General features: G+C 44.0%; 1 protein-coding gene across 1 annotated transcript; it reads left to right on the top strand.

Moving 5' to 3' along the window:
* The first annotated feature begins 8,861 nt into the window (after positions 1-8,861).
* On the top strand, positions 8,862-19,786 carry LOC121532290 (solute carrier family 23 member 1-like). Its single transcript, XM_041838145.2, has 12 exons — positions 8,862-9,130; positions 11,403-11,537; positions 12,202-12,359; positions 14,610-14,769; positions 15,718-15,899; positions 16,233-16,353; positions 16,521-16,677; positions 16,947-17,200; positions 17,338-17,502; positions 17,850-17,958; positions 18,119-18,214; positions 18,416-19,786. Exons 1-12 carry the CDS (start codon positions 9,083-9,085, stop codon positions 18,676-18,678), a joined length of 1,848 nt encoding a protein of 615 aa, XP_041694079.1. The 5' UTR covers positions 8,862-9,082; the 3' UTR covers positions 18,679-19,786.
* Positions 19,787-19,822: the final 36 nt, after the last annotated feature.

The raw sequence follows: 19,822 nt of genomic DNA, 5'->3' as shown, positions 1-19,822 counted from the left end.
TAAATGTAGCCTACCTTGCTTCACTTTTCAGGATCATAAGCAGCCTGCTGTTTGTGAGGGACTTCTCCTTGTGGTACTACAGAGCAGAGCCATGTTTGGTACAACACATAGAAAGGTTTGAGTGTGTCTCTCTCTAGTGGTGGAGAAAGGTATGGCAGTAACATTTATTTATTTTCTCCTATAGGACACTTTGGAATAGATCACAGTCCAATAACATCAATGTAATAATTTAGTTTGTAAAATGTCAGAGAGCAACTCAGAGCAATAACAACAACCACCCCGAATGACCTTTTTGTCCCCAGATTTCCTTTGCAACAAAGGCTTTGACTATCCAAAAATGTTGATAAAATGTGTCTCTCTTAGATCGCCTGTCTGGTTAGCTCTGAAGTTTGCTTGTATTCAATTGACACAGGAACTTTTGTGTTTTCATACTTAAGTTCATACATTATACTGAAAGCAGATGAGACCTTACCAAACCAGAGTGGTGAGCACCAGGAAGGACGCCATGCTCCCCTGCTTTTTTGGTGTGAGCGCCTACTCTACCTACGGCAGGAGGAGCAGCCCGCTGCGGTGTACACCCTCACCTTTCGTACAGTGGCAGCGGATGGATTGAGCCGGCGCTCCGCACCTTATTTACAGTGAGGGAAAAAAGTATTTGATCCCCTGCTGATTTTGTACATTTGCCCACTGACAAAGAAATTATCAGTCTATAATTTTAATGGTAGGTTTATTTGAACAGTGAGAGACAGAATAACAACAAAAAAATCCAGAAAATTAATTTAATGAGGGAAATAAGTATTTGACCCCTCTGCAAAACATGACTTAGTACTTGGTGGAAAAACCCTTGTTGGCAATCACAGAGGTCAGATGTTTCTTGCAGTTGGCCACCAGGTTTGCACACATCTCAGGAGGGATTTTGTCCTACTCCTCTTTGCAGATCTTCTCCAAGTCATTAAGGTTTCGAGGCTGACGTTTGGCAACTCGAACCTTCAGCTCCCTCCACAGATTTTCTATGGGATTAAGGTCTGGAGACTGGCTAGGCCACTCCAGGACCTTAATGTGCTTCTTCTTGAGCCACTCCTTTGTTGCCTTGGCCGTGTGTTTTGGGTCATTGTCATGCTGGAATACCCATCCACGACCCATTTTCAATGCCCTGGCTGAGGGAAGGAGGTTCTCACCCAAGATCTGACGGTACATGGCCCCGTCCATCGTCCCTTTGATGCAGGGAAGTTGTCCTGTCCCCTTAGCAGAAAAACACCACCAAAGCATAATGTTTCCACCTCCATGTTTGACGGTGGGGATGGTGTTCTCTTGGGGTCATAGGCAGCATTCCTCCTCCTCCAAACATGGCGAGTTGAGTTGATGCCAAAGAGCTCTATTTTGGTCTCATCTGACCACAACACTTTCACCCAGTTCTCCTCTGAATCATTCAGATGTTCATTGGCAAACTTCAGACGGGCATGTATATGTGCTTTCTTGAGCAGGGGGACCTTGCGGGCGCTGCAGGATTTCAGTCCTTCACGGCGTAGTGTGTTACCAATTGTTTTCTTGGTGACTATGGTCCCAGCTGCCTTGAGATCATTGACAAGATCCTCCCGTGTAGTTCTGGGCTGATTCCTCACCGTTCTCATGATCATTGCAACTCCACGAGGTGAGATCTTGCATGGAGCCCCAGGCCGAGGGAGATTGACAGTTATTTTGTGTTTCTTCCATTTCTTCCAAGCTGCTTGGTGATGGTATTGTAGCCCATTCCAGCCTTGTGTAGGTCTACAATCTTGTCCCTGACATCCTTGTAGAGCTCTTTGGTCTTGGCCATGGTGGAGAGTTTGGAATCTGATTGATTGATTACTTCTGTGGACAGGTGTCTTTTATACAGGTAACAAACTGAGATTAGGAGCACTCCCTTTAAGAGTGTGCTCCTAATCTCAGCTCGTTACCTGTATAAAAGACACCTGGGAGCCAGAAATCTTTCTGATTGAGAGGGGGTCAAATACTTATTTCCCTCATTAAAATGCAAATCAATTTATAACATTTTTGACATGCGTTTTTCTGGATTATTTTGTTGTTATTCTGTCTCTCACTGTTGAAATAAACCTATCATTAAAATTATAGACTGATCATTTCTTTGTCAGTGGGCAAACGTACAAAATCAGCAGGGGATCAAATACTTTTTTCCCTCACTGTAGAAGAGGATTGTGTGAGGAGGTCCAGACGGAGCTGGCATGCCAAGACAACACCCTCTCATTGGACACACTCATCGCGATGGCCATCCGTCTGGATAACCTCCTTCGGGAGTGTCGGCACTCCCATCGCCTCTCTCCCTCCTCCTGAACCCATGGAGGTAGGGGCCACACGCCTCTCCGCGGCTGAGCGACTCCGTCGGAGACAACTGGGGCTCTGTCCCTATTGTGGCCAGGAGGGACACCAGCTTCAACGGAGTCCACTACATTCTAACCCGAGAGCCACTAGAGCAGAGGGACGGTCCAGCGATCATCCGTCACCAAACCCTTCTTAGTACCGATTTCACTAGCTGGCTGTCCCTCATGTGTTGTTTCCACAGCTCTAGTGGACTCTGGAGCTGTGGGGAATTTTATTGACCAGGCCCTTGCCTCCTCCCTGAACATAACATAATACCCACTCTCCTCTCCGTTTCCGGTTCAAGGACTGGATAACCGACCACTGGAATCTGGCACAGTCACACACATCACAGCACGACTCAACATCACCATGGGACCCTTGCACCAAGAAAGCCTCCCTTTCCTCATCATCCAGGCACCCGTACACAAAGTCATCCTCGGCCTCCCGTGGCTCCAATGCCACGACCCCACCATCTCCTGGCCGAGGATGGAGATTACAGCCTGGGCACTGGGATGCCGGAAGACCTGCTTTCCCTTACCTTGTGATTCCACGTCGGTTGAGAGTCCTGTGGTTGCCTTCCAGGCCGACATCCCAGAGGTTTACCAGGATCTCCGGGAGGTTTTCTCCAAGACTCGCGCCACCTGTCTCGCTCCTCATCGCCTCTGGGACTGTGCCATTGACCTGCTAACAGACTCTGTGCCTCCGCGCAGCCGCATCCACCCACTGTTGGTGGCTGAAACCAAGGCTATAGAGGAGTACTTCCAGGAGGCTCTCCAACAGGGTTTCATCCGCACATCCACCTCCCCTGCGTCGGCTGGTTTCTTCTTCGTCCGTGTATTGACTACAGAGGTCTCAATGTCATCACCACCAAGTACCGCTACCCCCTCCCGTTGGTGCCGGCCGCCATTGAATAGCTCCGCGGGGCCCAGTTTTTTTTACCAAACTAGACCATAAAGGGACTACAACGTTTTTTGGGGTTTGCCAACTTTTACCGCCGCTTCATCAGGAACTTCAGCTCCATCGCCTCTCTCCCCAAAGGTGGTCCCCGTAAATTGGCGTGGAATCCTGCAGCTGATGAGGCCTTCCGCCTGCTGAAGGGGCGTTTCACCTCCGCCCCATTGCTGAAACACACAGACCCTACGTTGCCCTTCGTGGTGGAGGTGGATGCCTCAGAAGTGGGCGTGGGGGCTGTCCTGTCACAACGTCAAGGTAATCCACAAAAACTGTATCCATGTGCATACTACTCAAAAAAACTGTCCCCTGCAGATAGGAACTATGATGTCGGTGATCGGGAGCTCCTGGCGGTGAAGTTGGCATTAGAGGACTGGAGACACTAGCTGGAGGGCGCCACGGACCCGTTTCTCATCCTCACTGACCATCGGAACTTGGAGTACATACGGACAGCGAGGCGACTGAACCTGCGCCAAGCAAGGTGGGCCCTATTCTTTACTAGATTCAACTTCACCTTGTCATACCACCCAGGTTCAAATAACATCAAAGCAGATGCTCTGTCTTGACTCCATGATTCGGGAGAGGTTCCTGTCCTGAGTGGTCCCATCATACCGCCCTCCCAAATCGTTGCCACCGTGCTCTGGGACATAGACGTGGACATCTGCCAGGCTCAGGAGAGGGAACCCTCACCAGCTACCTGTCCTCCGGAGCGCACCTACGTTCCCACAGAGGTAAGGGATCGGCTTTTGACCTGGGCGCACACATCCCTTGCTGCTGGCCACCCAGGTATCACCCGCACCACTCAATCCATCTCCATTAAGTACTAGTGGCCCACCTTGGCACAGGATGTCTCTCGCTCCCTGTCACGTCCACTCCCGCTCCCTCTCTCCGGCGCTCAACGTCGCCGGTCTACTAACCACCGGTCGTGGCAACCCATCCTTACGCACACCTGGCAACCTTCATTACGCACACCTGCGCCTCATTAGGCACACCTGGAATTCATCACCTCCCTGATTACTTCCCCTTTATATAGCACTCCGTTGTTATCACCCACCAGGCAATATTGTTCCATGTTTAGACGCTTTTCTTGTTTTGTTTCGTTCAATGTTCTTCGTCATTAAACTCACTAACTGCACTTGCTTCCTGACTCCCTGCGTCTACGTTACACATTGTTTCGTTTCTTTGACATTGAGGCTGAGCTACAACCTTCTATAGCCGAGGAGACAAAAAATAGACTAATCAAATTCTGTCACTATCAATTGATTAAGCTATTCACTTTCTGTACAATAGAAGATGTTTAAACCCAGACAGCTTTTAGGGAAACACTTGTGACCTTCTCTCGTTGGGTTAAGCCACTGAAGAAGAGTAGCCAGCAGTTAAAGCTTACATTATTCTGCATCGGCAAGCATGCCTGGGTTGGAAAGGTAGGCCTAACTTTTGAAAGTACCATTATTACTTATTATTTGCAAACAGGGACAGGTTCCTTGCAAACAATATACGCTGATTTGGCATTGGAGAAATATGATAAGATGAACACAGGCCTATCGCTGCAACCTGGTCTCAGAGCATTTCGTATAATTATGTACATAAATCCGAAACCCTCCATTTAGTATGATATGTTACGTTCCGTATGGTATATATTAATTTGTGGATGTCCATCACCCATTTCGTATGATATGTTGCGAATTACAATTCGTATGATATTTTATGAATTTGCAAAATGTACAATATGTTACGTAGTTGCGCAACGTATGATTTGTTATGAATTCTAGCTAGGTGGCTAATGTTAACTAGCTGGCTAATGTTAGCTAGGCCAGGGGTGAGGGTTAGGGTTAAGTTTTGGAGTTAGGTTAGAGGGTTAGGGTTAGGGGAAGGGTTAGCTAACATGCTAAGTAGTTGCAAAGTAGCTAAAAAGTAGGAAGTAGTTGAAAAGTTGCTAATTAGCTAAAATTGTCCGTGATGGGACTCACAACCTTTGGGTTGCTAGACATTCGTGTTATACGCCAAACCATCCACCCTGCTGTTGTTTCTGACTTAAGTAACCATCTGTGTTATGTAACCATACCAAACGTAACATATCATACAAATTTGAGTGTCACTAATTTACTTTTACTGTTACGTCTAGTCTATGAGACCAGGCTGATCTCTCTGTCCATTCTAGCCCATCATTTTTGTAATTTGTGTGGTATTAAAAAAGATTCTGCTAATATGTAAAATGATATATAATTGCATGAAATGTTTATAAAAGGCAATTTTTTCTCTGACCTGCAAATACGATGATAGGTTCATGCATTGCCGCAGGAAGATGTTTGGGTGTGGGGGTGCTGCGATTATTTTTTATTTTTTATTTTTTTTATTCTGATTTTCCAGGGTGTTCTGCAGCACCCTCAGCACTCCTACTTCCCACGGCTATGGATTCATGCAATGGTTTTACTATAAAGGAGATCTTTCCATCTATTCTCTTGTCCACGGTGGTCTGCGAACCCACAACCTTCTGGCCCGCTATCAAAATTCCTACGTTGCCATAAAATTCTTTCAGGATGAAGAACAGTTTCTAAAACTGCATATTTAAGGCTCTGGTCTGTCCAAAATGTGAGGGTAAACGGTAGACAATATTATCTGCTGTCCACTTAGTTTTAATTATTATTTTGGGTATAGGGGAGGGTCACTTTTTTTTTCTTCAAGTGTTCAGGGAGGGTTTAGGTCAAATCTATTTTGCTAAAGGGATGGCCATCCATTTTCATTAAAGAGATGTCAGATTTTCTCCATGTAACCCTTGTTATAAATAACGTTCACTGCCTAAGGGTGGATACGGTACATTAGTCAGAATGATTCTTGCACAGTAGGGGTTTCCCACTGCTGTGTCTTTAACCACTCAATGCTTTTTCAGAAAAAACATTTACTGTAGATCCAAACTTCAATGAAAATCAAGAAAGACCTTTCATGATTCCTGCATAGCAAAATGCAGTTTTATCATCACGTCAATTGATCGTCTAACAACCTTTAACCCAATTCTATAATAACAACATAATGTAGACTACATTACAGATGCTCCGCTGTCTGGGCATCATGTGCCTTTGAGTAAAAGTGTTTGGCTTGACTGATGCATGTCTCCATCACAGAGTGAAGTCTTGTGAGTGACACTAGTAGGGACTGATAGGGTCACGTGACAGTAATGTCAACACACACACACACACACACGAGGGGAACTCATGACATACTTCGGCGGCCCAGTGGATACTAGCCTTCATGTGAAATCAATTTCCTGGGCCAATTGATTCCAGATTTACATTTTTACATTTTAGTCATTTAGCAGACGCTCTTATCCAGAGCGACTTACAGTTAGTGAGTGCATACATTATTGTTTTCATACTGGCCCCCCGTGGGAATCAAACCCACAACCCTGGCGTTGCAAGCACCATGCTCTACCATCTGAGCTACACGGGGCCATATCCCCTCTGACCAGCTCAACATTGAGTTGATTTCAATCCGGCCATTACAGTGTGACCACAAAATTGCATGCTAATGACCAGGGTTTGCTCATGTGCCGTCATATGTTTAATAGTCCCTCCCCCAGCCAGCAGCAAACCACCCTGCATCCCACTGCTGGCTAAGCAGGTTTGGTTCTGGACGGGACACCAGATGCTACTGGAAGTGGTGTTGGAGTGCCAGTAGGAGGCACTCTTTCCTCTGGTCAAACAAAAAATACATATATCCCAATGCCCCAGACATTGTCCTGTGTAGGGTGCTGTTTTTCGGATGGGATGTTAAACGGGTGTCCTGACTCTCTGTGGTCACTAGAAGATCCCATGGCACTTTTCGCAGGGGTGTTAACCCCTGTGTCCTGGCTAAATTCCCAATCTGGGCCTCATACCATCATGGCCACTTAATCATCCCCAGCTTCCAATTGGCTCATTCATCCCTCCTCTCCCCTTTAACTATTCCCCAGGTCGTTGCTGAGAATGTGTTCTCAACTTACCTGGTAAAATAAGGGTTAACCCATAACAGTCTAAACTGGTGAGTGGTTATACCAAGCTATATGGAATTGTTTAAGAACGTCATACGAAGGATCATTTAGCTATCTGATTTTAAATGTAACTTTTTTTATATTTATTTGTACATTTATTTAACCCCTTATTTTTGGCACTAAATACTCTCTATATACACTTCCATAAATGTTTTCAACTGGTACCAGGGGACCTTAAGACGAGTCTTGTGAGGCCTATGGGCATCCCAGAGCAAAACAACATGTACATGTTCTTGAGAGTCTCACCTTTCCACAGAGGTGTCATGTTAGTGTGTAGCCTAAACTGTTCAGACGCTACATACAGAAGTTGGCAGATCGGCTGTACCGACTTCAGACGAGTCCCAAGACGTTTGTGGGGGTCGTAGAGCAAAATGGAGAACACCATCGTGTTCGGAGGCTACAGACGATTTTGTGAGAAGACCGGTTTTCAGGATGTCTTATGGTCTGACAAACACCGCTCTGGCTCTGTCACCTTTGCGTCACCGCGACATCAGCGGATGAGGTGGATTGAGATATATCTATATCTGACAGATTTTTATGGGGATTTTTTTATTATGTTAATTCGATTTTTGTGGGGGCGTGGACATCGACTTTAGGGGGTTAAATGAATACCTTTAAAAATCCTTAAAGTAGCAATCAGCAGTTGAAACCGGTGCCCCTGCATATTGACTCGGTACTGGTTCCCCCTGTATATAGCCTCGCTATTTTAATTTTTACTGCTGCTCTTTAATTATTTGTTACTTTTATTCCTTATTTTATTTTTACTTTTTTTGTGATTTCTTTTGGTATTCTTTCTTAAAACTGCATTGTTGGTGAAGGGCTTGTAAGTAAGCATTTCACTATAAGGTCTACACCTGTTGTATTCGGCGCATGTGACAAATACAATTTGATTTGATTTGATTTGAAATGGAAATAATAACAAAACATCCTCCCCGCCCCTCTTTCGATAAAAAGCTGAGGGATGGGGCTGGAGAAATGTAACGACTCTTAAATTCATAGACCGAGCTATGGATCCAAGGACCGACCATCCATGATATCAAAATTATAGTTTTAACCATGTTTTGAGGTTATATAGTGTTTGTTTACATTTACTTTGTTTACAAACATTAGAGTAAAACAAGCTTATATTTTGGGTTCTGATAGGGTATGACAGTTGAACTAAGCTCATGAGGCATTTATAAGTTATATTCTTCAAGAATTAATGGGTACATGTCATACATTTCAAAGAGGTTGAAACACATACAGTATTTTTCTCTGGTAGACGGTACTGGCTTCACGGTTATACAGTAGAGAGTGTTTATGATTCCAATGTCTCAATGTGTTATTGTTTCAAATAGTTTAACATTGTGCTTTGGCAACACAATAATTTTTTGTCATGCCAATAAAAGAAAGAGAGAGAGAGAAAGAAAGGTAGAGGTAGTGCTCCACGGTCGCGAGGGCCTGATCAGCTGCTTGCCTTGCTGTTGTAATTGGGTTCACATGAGCAGCTGGTGGTGGGACTCATTTCAGTTACAATCAGCAACAGCAGTAGTCTCGTGTTTCAACTCTCTCTTTACTTCTCTCTCTCCATCCCTCCTTCCCCTATCTCTCCCTCACTCTCTCTCTCTCTCGCCCCCTCCCCGCATACTCTCTCTCTTTTTTCCTCTCTCTCCTGTATTCTCTCTCCTCTTTGCTTGTTGACATTGTTGAGATTATTCACTCATAACTCAGAGGACCCAACATCCTAGCTGAGTCCAGACTGGAGCCATGGCTCCAGAGAAGGAAAGCAATGGTCTCGAAAACTACGCATTTGCTGTAAGTATGAACACATTTATTCCAGTGCTGGAGGATTATGTTGACATTTGCTGCAGTGACTTGGAGTAAAGATTATGTTCATATTAAACCTAAATAAAAGTTACTGGCTGTAAAGCATAAACACTGTAACATTTAGATATGTTTATTTACACAATATTCAACAATGATAGTTTTCGTAGTATGGGAGATGAACATGTGCGAGCGCCACCTATTACAGGTACAAGTTTTGAGGGAACACATGTAATGCACATTCTGCACATAGATTAATGTGTAGACTCAAACAAAGAAAGAAATTCCCAGTGATTTTCAGCCTGGGTGATATATTGACCTCTTCCTCTTAACTAATTACCATATCATAACACATGTGGTACTCTCCAGATTGCAATGCACTGTCATACTGTAACTGGCTACAATAGTAAGTTAATCATTTCCAAGAAGTCAGAGTGAATTCCTTTGAATGGGTCTTGTTTATATGAACGCTATTTCAACCCAACAGTCACATGAATACCTTGAAATAAGAGGATTTGTGCTCTAGTATGGGTTTGGTGGAGCAGAATGAAGCTGCTCATTCTTAGTAGGCTGAGAAGTGTTGTTCCACTGGGATGATCACCTGACCCTCAATCAGTCCCTCATGCATAACTTACTTATAATGGCTCTCTGGTGCAAATCATTGACTGCAAAATTACAGGAAACAGTAAGGGGCAAGAAGAAACTTGAAGGATACTAGGTTTCTATGTGAGTTGTTGGAAATGTTGATTTGTTGACAAACATATTTAGGATAAAATTGATTTTGTCCATGATAGCCCTGAAGATCGTGTGTTGCTAATGCGGTAACACTTCATTTAGGTACACATATTAGCCACTCATTTGTAATTTATAAGTGTGTATATAAGTAGCTAATAAGGCCTTTATTATCTGCAGAAATATTGTCCAGAAATGACCTCATTGTACAGAAAGTGGCACACCTCCCCAACCCCATGATCAAAAGCATACGTTTGCCTGAAATAAAGGATTTGTATAGTTTAATGAGATAAGACATTTATTCATATTATATCATATACTGTATGCTATACAGCCAACATTCAAGTCAAATTTGACATGAACAATTAGCAACTAAACCTCGATAGTGTAAGAATGACCACAATGTATTAGCACTATTAATAGCGAGAATACAGTGTTCTCCATATGTATTTGGACAGTGAAGCTAAAACTTTTCCTTTGTATTTGAACAGCCTGTGACTCACTTAGGGGGGAGTTTGCTCTTAATGATTTTGATGCATTATGATTATGTGCTTGTACAGGAGGTGTGAACATTAAATTAACACGAGTTAAGATTATCAACACCTTAAGCAAATTTAAAACAGTCTACACACATCTCTGAGTGAATCTATTCAGCAAGCACTGATAGGCTGGCTTTGGTGCATAACTATAAGTGACATGGGTTTCCAGAATGTCTTAACAAAACACTTTCAGTAAATCATTTTAAACCCCTATGGGTGATAGTAGCTACCCCTTTCCTGCAGTAAATGACCAAATGCGCCCTCTTTGGCCTCATGGGTGGAATGTTATTAATATTTTTCATAATTTCATTTATTTCATTTTATTTAAAAAAAACAGACGAAAATGCAGTGTTTCTATGTCAAACAGTCACCAAGTCACATGAGGACCTCAAGAATACAATCTTAAAGATTCAACAGCGGGATTTTAGTTGAGGCTGATGGCAAATACTGTACCTGTACCTGTGATTTCAGCTGCTCTTCTTAGCTTCAGTAGCCTCGGTGGGTTTAACCCTGGCTTCAGCATCCTCATGCAACTCATGGGTGGAATGTTATTAATATTTTTCATAATTTCATCATCAATAAATATTATTTAAAAAAAACAGACGAAAATGCAGTGTTTCTATGTCAAACAGTTTTGTTATATTTAAGTCTTCTGTGATGTATATAAAGTGTAATATTGGGATGAAAACTTAACATTAAATACATTTCAACTCTATATCTGACATGGTACATGTGCCTTCTTTTTTTAAGCCCATAACCATGTGTGTGAGGTGCATACTTTTGTTTCACAGTAGATTTGTTTAAGACTACCAAGAATCACTCTGTGTGACCCTGATTTAGCCCACTGCATTAAAAGGTTTTAAGCCTATGTTATGAATGATATTATGCCTGTGTTATGAGTGATATTATGCCTGTGAGTGAAATTATGCCTGTGTTATGAGTGATATTATGTCTGTGTGCCCCAATGAATGACCCTGGTCTCTGTCCTGTAGATTGATGGGCGTTTCTGTGATCTGGAGAAGGATGGCGAGGGCTCCGGCCCCTCTGAGGAGGACGACAAGAACCGACTGGCTTACTGTGTCACAGACGTCCCACCCTGGTACCTATGCATCATCCTGGGCATCCAGGTAGGTCCAAGCCCTACTTTGTCTTATTGAAGGCTCACTGGTTGAGGTTGACCTGGCTGCAGCAGAGGATGGGCCTCCTCGGGATTCCATTGATTTGATTAGGCAGCGTAATCAATTGGATGAACAGTCAAATAACCTAGTTTCTCAGGATACATTTGGGCTCAAATTAAAATAAAAGTCACCAAGTCACATGAGGACCTCAAGAATACAATCTTAAAGATTCAACAGCGGGATTTTAGTTGAGGCTGATGGCAAATACTGTACCTGTACCTGTGATTTCAGCTGCTCTTCTTAGCTTCAGTAGCCTCGGTGGGTTTAACCCTGGCTTCAGCATCCTCGGTGGGTTTAACTCTGGCTTCAGTATCCTCAGTGGGTTTAACCCTGGCTTCAGTATCCTCGGTGGGTTCAACCCTGGCTTCAGTACCTTGGTGGGTTTAACCCTGGCTTCAGTATCCTCAGTGGGTTTAACCCTGGCTTCAGCATCCTCGGTGGGTTTAACTCTGGCTTCAGTATCCTCAGTGGGTTTAACCCTGGCTTCAGTATCCTCGGTGGGTTTAACCCTGGCTTCAGTATCCTCGGTGGGTTTAACCCTGGCTTCAGTATCCTCGGTGGATTTAACCCTCTTCTTCCTCTCTTCCCTCCATCCCCCTCTCTCTCTCCTCAGCATTGCCTGACAGCGTTTGGAGGGATCATCGCCATCCCTCTGATCCTGTCTCAGGGTCTGTGTCTGCAGCACGACAGCCTGACCCAGGGTCACCTCATCAGCACCATCTTCTTTGTGTCAGGCGTGTGCACCCTGCTGCAGGTCACCTTTGGAATCAGGTGAGGAGGGGAGCTGTGGTTGGTTGGACATGGCTTTGGGCCAATCATTCATCAGCAACAACAGAGTGACTGTTGACCTAAAGGGGAAGAAAATAACAAAGGGCCCAAACTTTATTTGGTCAATGAAGATTGACCTTAAAAAGATAACCTCTTGTGAAGGTGGAGCCATCCATGATATATGGAAACACCATGAAGGTGGAGGGCGAGGCTTGGCATCTCCTTGTTGTCTTGTCATGTTGGAATCAAAACAAAGTGCCATGAATTCCATGAAATCAATATACTTTAAAACTAATAAAACCAAGTCCAAACTGTGTAGAAATAATAATTGACCAACATTCACTTGACTGTGTCCAGCTCACTAATAATCACCGAATTGAAAGCAAGAAAATTACCAAAACTATGGATAGATAGCTTGACGGTGAGGTAATATTAATGTAGCGCAGCCCTCCAGACCTTGTTGAAGACCGAATGAAGCCCCCGGAGCAAAATTTGTTTGACACCCCTGAAGTAGATTCTTAAGTTTCCTTCTAAGCCTCTGTTGACCTTTGGAGTATGTTTTTCAGATCAGTGTGATGCATTTGCCTCACACAATAGGTTATTATGCAGTGGGCACTGGGGCTTTAGGTTATTAAAGCATGCGCCATTATTGTGCACTAGCTAGAGCTTAGTATGGTATGCAAGTGCACACTTTCTCTCAGAAACATCTATTTTCTGACTGAGGATGGCAAACGAGAGTTGTTGTTCTATCTATGGTGTGCTGTAAGCAAGGTGTTGTTCTATCTATGGTGTACTGTAAGGCCATGTATGGCACTTCCCAACTGCCCAGGTCCAACCTGGCCAACCAAAACCTGACCCAGAGTTTTGCATCATAACATCATAATAGGATTAGGTAGGAATTTCCATTTTATTAGGTCGATAAACTAGCTCACATTAAGTCCACATTCCTGCAGGCAAAGACCTACTGATACTTTCTTGTCTTTCTCCAAAAGCCTGGAGGTCAGCTGTGAGGAAAACAATGGATGTGTTGAACTCGCTAGTAGGGAGCAAAACTCCAGCACAACCCTGATCAGGCTATGAGATGTGACACATTTATACGTGTGTCAGTTAGAAACGTACATTTTATATGTGTCAGTTAGAAACGTAGCTAATTATATTGTAATGCCATAGGAGTAAACATTTACAAACAGAAAAATGATCAGTTCACTGTATTTAATGGGTCCATTGTCATTACCGATCCATCTGTCATCAGTAGTATATTGAAAGTGGGGCCTAACGTATCAGAGGATGGAGACACACACACCAGATAGTCATTATATTAACCTGTAGGAGTCTTGATTGGAAAGACATGGTTTTTACATAACCTCCTCACAAGATTTGAATCAGCCTTTCAAGGCCTAAAATTAGATCTAGAGAAACAATGTGCTGTGTGAGTCAGGCAGGCCATGCTGTTTGGACCTGGAGGCTGCGTGTTTTGGATCGGGTTAGCTAAGGACCTATACTTTGGCTTGGAGTCGATTGAGACTGTTCTCTACGGAAAGAAAGGAGGGGTTGATTCCTAAAAGGCAACCTTTGATTGGATGATGTTACAGTAGTGCTCTGCATCTCAGCTCAATACCAACTACTTATCACGACACAGGATGAGACCCAGGAGGCAGATGGTTTGAGTCTCTGATATTTATTAATAGACAAGGGGCAGGCAAGAGGCAGGTCGAGGACAGGCAGAAGTTCGTAAAGCAGGTCAGAGACAGATAGGTACAGGACGGCAGGCAGGCTCGAGGTCAGAGCAGGCAGAATGGTATGGCAGACGGGCTCAGGGTCAGGGCAGGTAGAAATGGTCGGAACCGGGAGGACTAGAAAACAGGGACTGGAAAACAGGAGCATGGAAAAAACGCTGGTAGGCTTGACGAGACTAGACGAACTGGCAACAGACAAAAAGAAAACACTGGGATAAATACACAGGGGATAATGGCGACAAATGGGAGACACCTGGTGGGGGGTGGAGACAAGCACAAGACAGGTGAAACAGATCAGGGTGTGACACTACTACTGTACAAGTCTGTTTCGGATGATACTACAAAGCAAAGGGATTTAAATTAATCCTAATTCACTGTGAAATTGATAATGGGGATGAATTCCTTATGTACTAGTCTCTAGACAGAACATCTGATCTTTGCAATTTGTGATTTCAGACATCATACTTCCCCCCCCCTCTCTCTTTCGCTCTCTCTCCCTAATCTCTCTATCCCTCAGACTGCCCATTCTTCAGGGGGGTACTTTCACCTTGCTGGCTCCCTCCATGGCCATGCTGTCGATGCCAGAATGGACGTGCCCTGCCTGGACCCAGAACGCTTCCATGGTCAACACCACCTCTCCTGAGTATGTAGAGGTGTGGCAGAGCCGCATGCGAGCGGTGAGTGACACACTTACTACACACACACACACACACACACACACACAGAGAGAGAGAGAGAGAGAGAGAGAGAGAGAGAGAGAGAGAGAGAGAGAGAGAGAGAGAGAGAGAGAGAGAGAGAGAGAGAGAGAGAGAGAGAGAGAGAGAGAGAGAGAGAGAGAGAGAGAGAGAGAGAGAAAAGAGAGAGAGAGAGAGAGAGAGAGAGAGAGAGAGAGAGAGAGAGAGAGAAGAGAGAGAGAGAGAGAGAGAGAGAGAGAGAGAGAGAGAGAGAGAGAGAAAACGTCTGCTAATGGCATATACACTGAGTGTACAAAACATTAGGAACAACTGCTCTTTCCATGACATAGACTGACCAGGTGAATCCTTATTGATGTCACTTGTTAAATCCACTTCAATCAGTGTAGATGAAGGGGAGGAGACCGGTTAAAGAAGGATTTTTAAGCCTTGAGACAATTGAACATGGATTGTATATGTGTGCCGTTCAGAGGGTGAGTGGGAAAAACAAAATATTTAAGTGCCTTTGAACGAGGTATGGTAGTAGGTGCCAGGCGCACCGGTTTGAGTGTCTCAAAAACTGCAATGCTGCTGGGTTTTTCATGCTCAACAGTTTCCTGTGTGTCTCAAGAATGGTCACCCACCCACAGGACATCCAGCCAATTTAACACAACTGTGGGAATCATTGGAGTTAACATGGGCCACCATCCCTGTGGAATGCTTTTGACACCTTGTAGAGTCCATGCCCCAACAAATGGAGGCTGTTCTGAGGGCAAAAGGGGGTGCAACTCAATATTAGGAAGGTGTTCCTAATGTTTTGTACACTCAGTGTATATTATAGAGAGAGAGGGAGAGTTTAGCCACGTTTTACCATTTCTATAGGATTTCCTGTATTACTTGTGGTTATTGATTGTGTGTATATGCCTATGTGATTTGTGTGTTGTTCCTCTACAGCTGCAGGGCTCCATTATGGTGGGCTCCTTGTTCCAGGTCCTGGTGGGTTTCTCTGGCCTCATCGGTCTCTTCATGCGTTTCATTGGCCCCCTCACCATCGCACCCACCATCTCTCTGATTGGCCTGTCCCTCTACGACTCAGCTGGAATTAATGCAGGGAACCACTGGGGCATCTCAACTATGTGTGTACCTCTCAGTATGGTTATTTAAGTCTGATTTATGGGTTTTACTCCAAAAAACCCACAAGCCTGTAGTCATCAACCCTTGACTTGGAGAGCCATAAGGTGTGCAGGTTTGTGTTCCTGCCCAGCATTAAAACTCCAGATTCAATGAATCGGCTGGAGTTAGGGTTGTAACAAAAGCATGCACACCCTCTAGCTGTGCCGGACCAGGTTTGGCGTAAGCTATAAATTCATGCATGTCATAGGCTACATACTGTAAGATGGTACCCATGCTAAGTGCATAACTAGAGGGTGCATTCTGCTTTGTGAACAGAGTTATTCTCTTTCCTACAGGACGACTGCTCTGATCATCCTGTTCTCCCAGTACCTCCGACACATCCCTGTACCATTCCCCACATACAGCAAGACCAAGAAACTCCACACCTCCAAGATCTACATCTTCCAGATTCTACCAGTAAGTCCATTGGAAAATTAAGACTCAAAGCTGTTCACTGTTCTCTCAAGCCCTTATATAGGGCCCAGAGTATTCCCTGGTCAGTTTCTGTGGTCTGGAAAAACTCCTGGTCCTAATAATGACTGGTGTGATATATTTACATGTACTGTATGTGACGTCTTCCTCAGGTGCTCCTTGGCATCACACTGTCATGGCTGATCTGCTACATCTTCACCATCTCTGATGTCCTGCCCTCACAGCCGGAGCAGTACGGCTACCTGGCTCGCACAGACCTGAAGGGGGATGTCATAGTCCAGGCCCCCTGGTTCAGATTCCCATATCCATGTACGAGGCACAGCTGCTCAGGGGGAATCATAAGCAACAACTCCATAACCTGATAATCAGATGTTTGGAGAAGTTTTTCCTGGTCTGGTCACATGTTCAGGTCACATGGTCAGGAAAAACTCAGGGCTTATCACCTATCCTAACCCTAACCCTAACCTTTAGTACTATATGGGTAACAAATATTTATGGTTTATTGATATGCACATTATTAGAAAGACCCTAATGTATTATAAATTAACTGGACCACCTGATTCTGATTCCAAACTCAGGTCAGTGGGGCTTACCAACTGTGAGCCTGGCGGGAGTGGTAGGGATCTTGGCTGGGGTGATATCCTCCATGATAGAGTCGGTGGGGGACTACCACGCCTGTGCCAGGCTGTCAGGGGCCCCTCCTCCACCCAAGCATGCCATCAACAGGGGCATTGGCATCGAGGGGCTTGGCTGTCTGCTGGCTGGAGCCTGGGGCACGGGCAACGGAACCACCTCCTACAGTGAGAATGTGGGAGCATTGGGGATCACCAAGGTGAGATGGGCTATTTTTCAATATAGGATCTGTTTTTAGATGTTAAACTGAGCTGAATCAATATTTCTTGGAAGATGGAAGGGATAAAGCGATTGGCTGTGAACAGTCTCAACAGACAATGCTCTCTTTTCTTACAGGTTGGCAGTCGAATGGTGATCGTTGCTGGTGGCGTCTTGCTGATCATCATGGGACTGTTTGGTAAAATTGGGGCCATTTTCACCACCATCCCCACACCTGTGGTTGGAGGAATGTTCTTGGTCATGTTTGGCGTCATATCTGCAGCTGGAGTTTCAAATCTGCAGGTAAACTCCTGTGGAGACTCAAACCGCTTTGGACAGTTGCCTAGGTTTATTTACACATTGTTATTGTACAATGGCCATTCTGAAGACATTTTGCATATGAATGCTTTTTCATTCAGGTCTTTACTGACTAGTAGGGTAGCAAAATTCAGGTAAAATTCTCAGGTTTTCCAAAAATCCCGGTTGAAATATTCCTGGTATCAGGAGGGAATAAGCAGGATCTCCGGGAATCCTCCAACCAGGATTTATGGAAAATATGGGAATTTTGGGAAAGTTATCGGAATTTTGCAACCCTAATGACTGGTTGATTCTGTTTCTTTGTCAACTCCTCTCTCCTTATCATTTGACAGTATGCAGACATGAACTCCTCCCGGAACATTTTTATCTTTGGATTTTCCATGTTTTCCGGGCTGGTTATTCCAAACTGGATATTCAAGAACCCAGATGCCATAGCAACAGGTATCAGAGCAGATGACGCATGAAACACTGTAAAACAAAACATTCAAACTTCTTTACAAAAAAGCTTGGGGAAAAGCTCCACAGAATATCAACATGGAGATCTAAGGTTCCTCTAGTATGTGAATTAGCCCAGTGTGATGAACTGTATTCTCTTTGTCAGGTGTGGTCGAGCTGGACCAACTGCTGCAGGTGCTTCTGACAACCAGCATGTTTGTTGGAGGCTTCTTTGGGTTCTTCCTTGACAACACCATTCCTGGTAAGCTTCCACCCAGGAAGAAGGGGGAATATCTATCCAACTGTTTCACATAGAGTAATGATTAGGTAAAGAGTAGACATATTCAATGTTAGTTAATCTCCTCCCCAGACCTCAAAAACATTATACATATTCCCTAAGATTCACAAGTCTCTGTTATAGGTGAGTTGAAGCATTCTAACGCCACTGCTTTGGGTCACACAGGAACCAAGCGGGAGCGGGGCATCATAGCCTGGAACAAGATCCACCTGAACGACTCCAGCAACACCTTGGAGAGCAGCGAGGTGTACAACCTTCCATTTGGAATCAGCTCTTGCCTCTCCTCCTACACCTGGGTTCGATATGTGCCGTTCCTCCCTCTGAATGCACCCAGCTCACAGGACAAGCCCGGGGTGGACTCTTCGGAGACCCACAAGCAGCCTGGGAAGCCAGAGCCCTCACATATCATCAGATCAGTGGCCTTATGAACACAGAGCAAGCCCAGACTCTGGCTAAAACAACAAGAAGAACAATAACAAAGGCAGCTCTCGTGACATGGACCTCCTGTCCTGCTCTGAAGACACTGTAAAAGAACACTATCCATACTTATTTAATCAGACATTTTCTACTCACTTATTGGCCAAAATCAGATCAGCAGTAACACGTGTTAGCCAACAAACGCATAGCTTTTCATTGCTTTTGTTTAGGCAGTGTCGGAGGTGTAACTGCATTAGAGCGGTAATAATCCACAAGCGGCTCCTGGCGTTACCTATCACAGACGTTGCCATTGGATGCACCCAGTAGCATTAGTAGAAATCACATGCAGCCACGTTACAAGTTCAAACACTGGAATGTGTGATGTAATGTACATCTTGTTTAGCTTGATATAAATCCCTATTATGTTGTTTAATGATTTTAAACGTGTGTCATTATTTCTATATAGCCTACACTTTCTCATTCTAAACTTTTAACATGGGTAGGATATAAGGACAGGTGTGGTTTCGTGACAATGACTACAACAGCAGCTGCTATACAATTTGACAGCTCTAATGCAGATAGACACGGCCCCAAAAAAAGCAATGAAAAGCTATGAAAAGCCATGCGTTTGTCGGCTAACGAGGGTTACCGCTGATTTTTTGCTGTGAAACATTCTTTCAAAGCTTGGAAATGTTGTACATTGTTAATAAAAATACAAAAATCGGTGGAACTTGTATTTAATGATAACACAATGTATAAGAACTGTATACGAATTTTACTAAAATTGGTGCTTTTTAAAGAAATATCTAGATTTTTTTAAAATTAATGTAAACATACTGATTTCTCCGCATTTCCAAGTTGGTTCAGGGTAACACTAGGAATAAACCTTTAAAAACGTTTTAAATAAATCAAAGAAATGTATTGTAAAAAACAGCAATATGATTAAAGTATATCTCAGAAACTGTAATTTTGAGTCCGTGTGATACGATAGTACTCAGGGGTTGCCAAGAAAATCATGCTGAAACACTGTACCTATAATGATTAATAGAAAATGAGATAAATTCCTTCTCCAATAGATACCTGGAAATAAAGCCAATGACATGTATCAGTATAGTATCAATCCCCAACATAGCGATATCATTTAGCTGTGTGGTC

The sequence above is a fragment of the Coregonus clupeaformis genome, chromosome 19, assembly GCF_020615455.1.
Source record: "Coregonus clupeaformis isolate EN_2021a chromosome 19, ASM2061545v1, whole genome shotgun sequence".
Lineage (NCBI taxonomy): Eukaryota > Metazoa > Chordata > Actinopteri > Salmoniformes > Salmonidae > Coregonus > Coregonus clupeaformis.
This window is presented reverse-complemented; position numbering and strand designations above follow the sequence as displayed.

Excerpts from the sequence above, each read along its gene's own strand:
- LOC121532290 (XM_041838145.2), top strand. The coding sequence starts at position 9,083 with ATGGCTCCAGAGAAGGAAAGCAATGGTCTCGAAAACTACGCATTTGCT. Across the intron at positions 15,900-16,232 it reads CACTGGGGCATCTCAACTAT|GACGACTGCTCTGATCATCC; the intron begins GTGTGTACCTCT and ends TCTTTCCTACAG. Across the intron at positions 18,215-18,415 it reads CCTTGACAACACCATTCCTG|GAACCAAGCGGGAGCGGGGC; the intron begins GTAAGCTTCCAC and ends TGGGTCACACAG.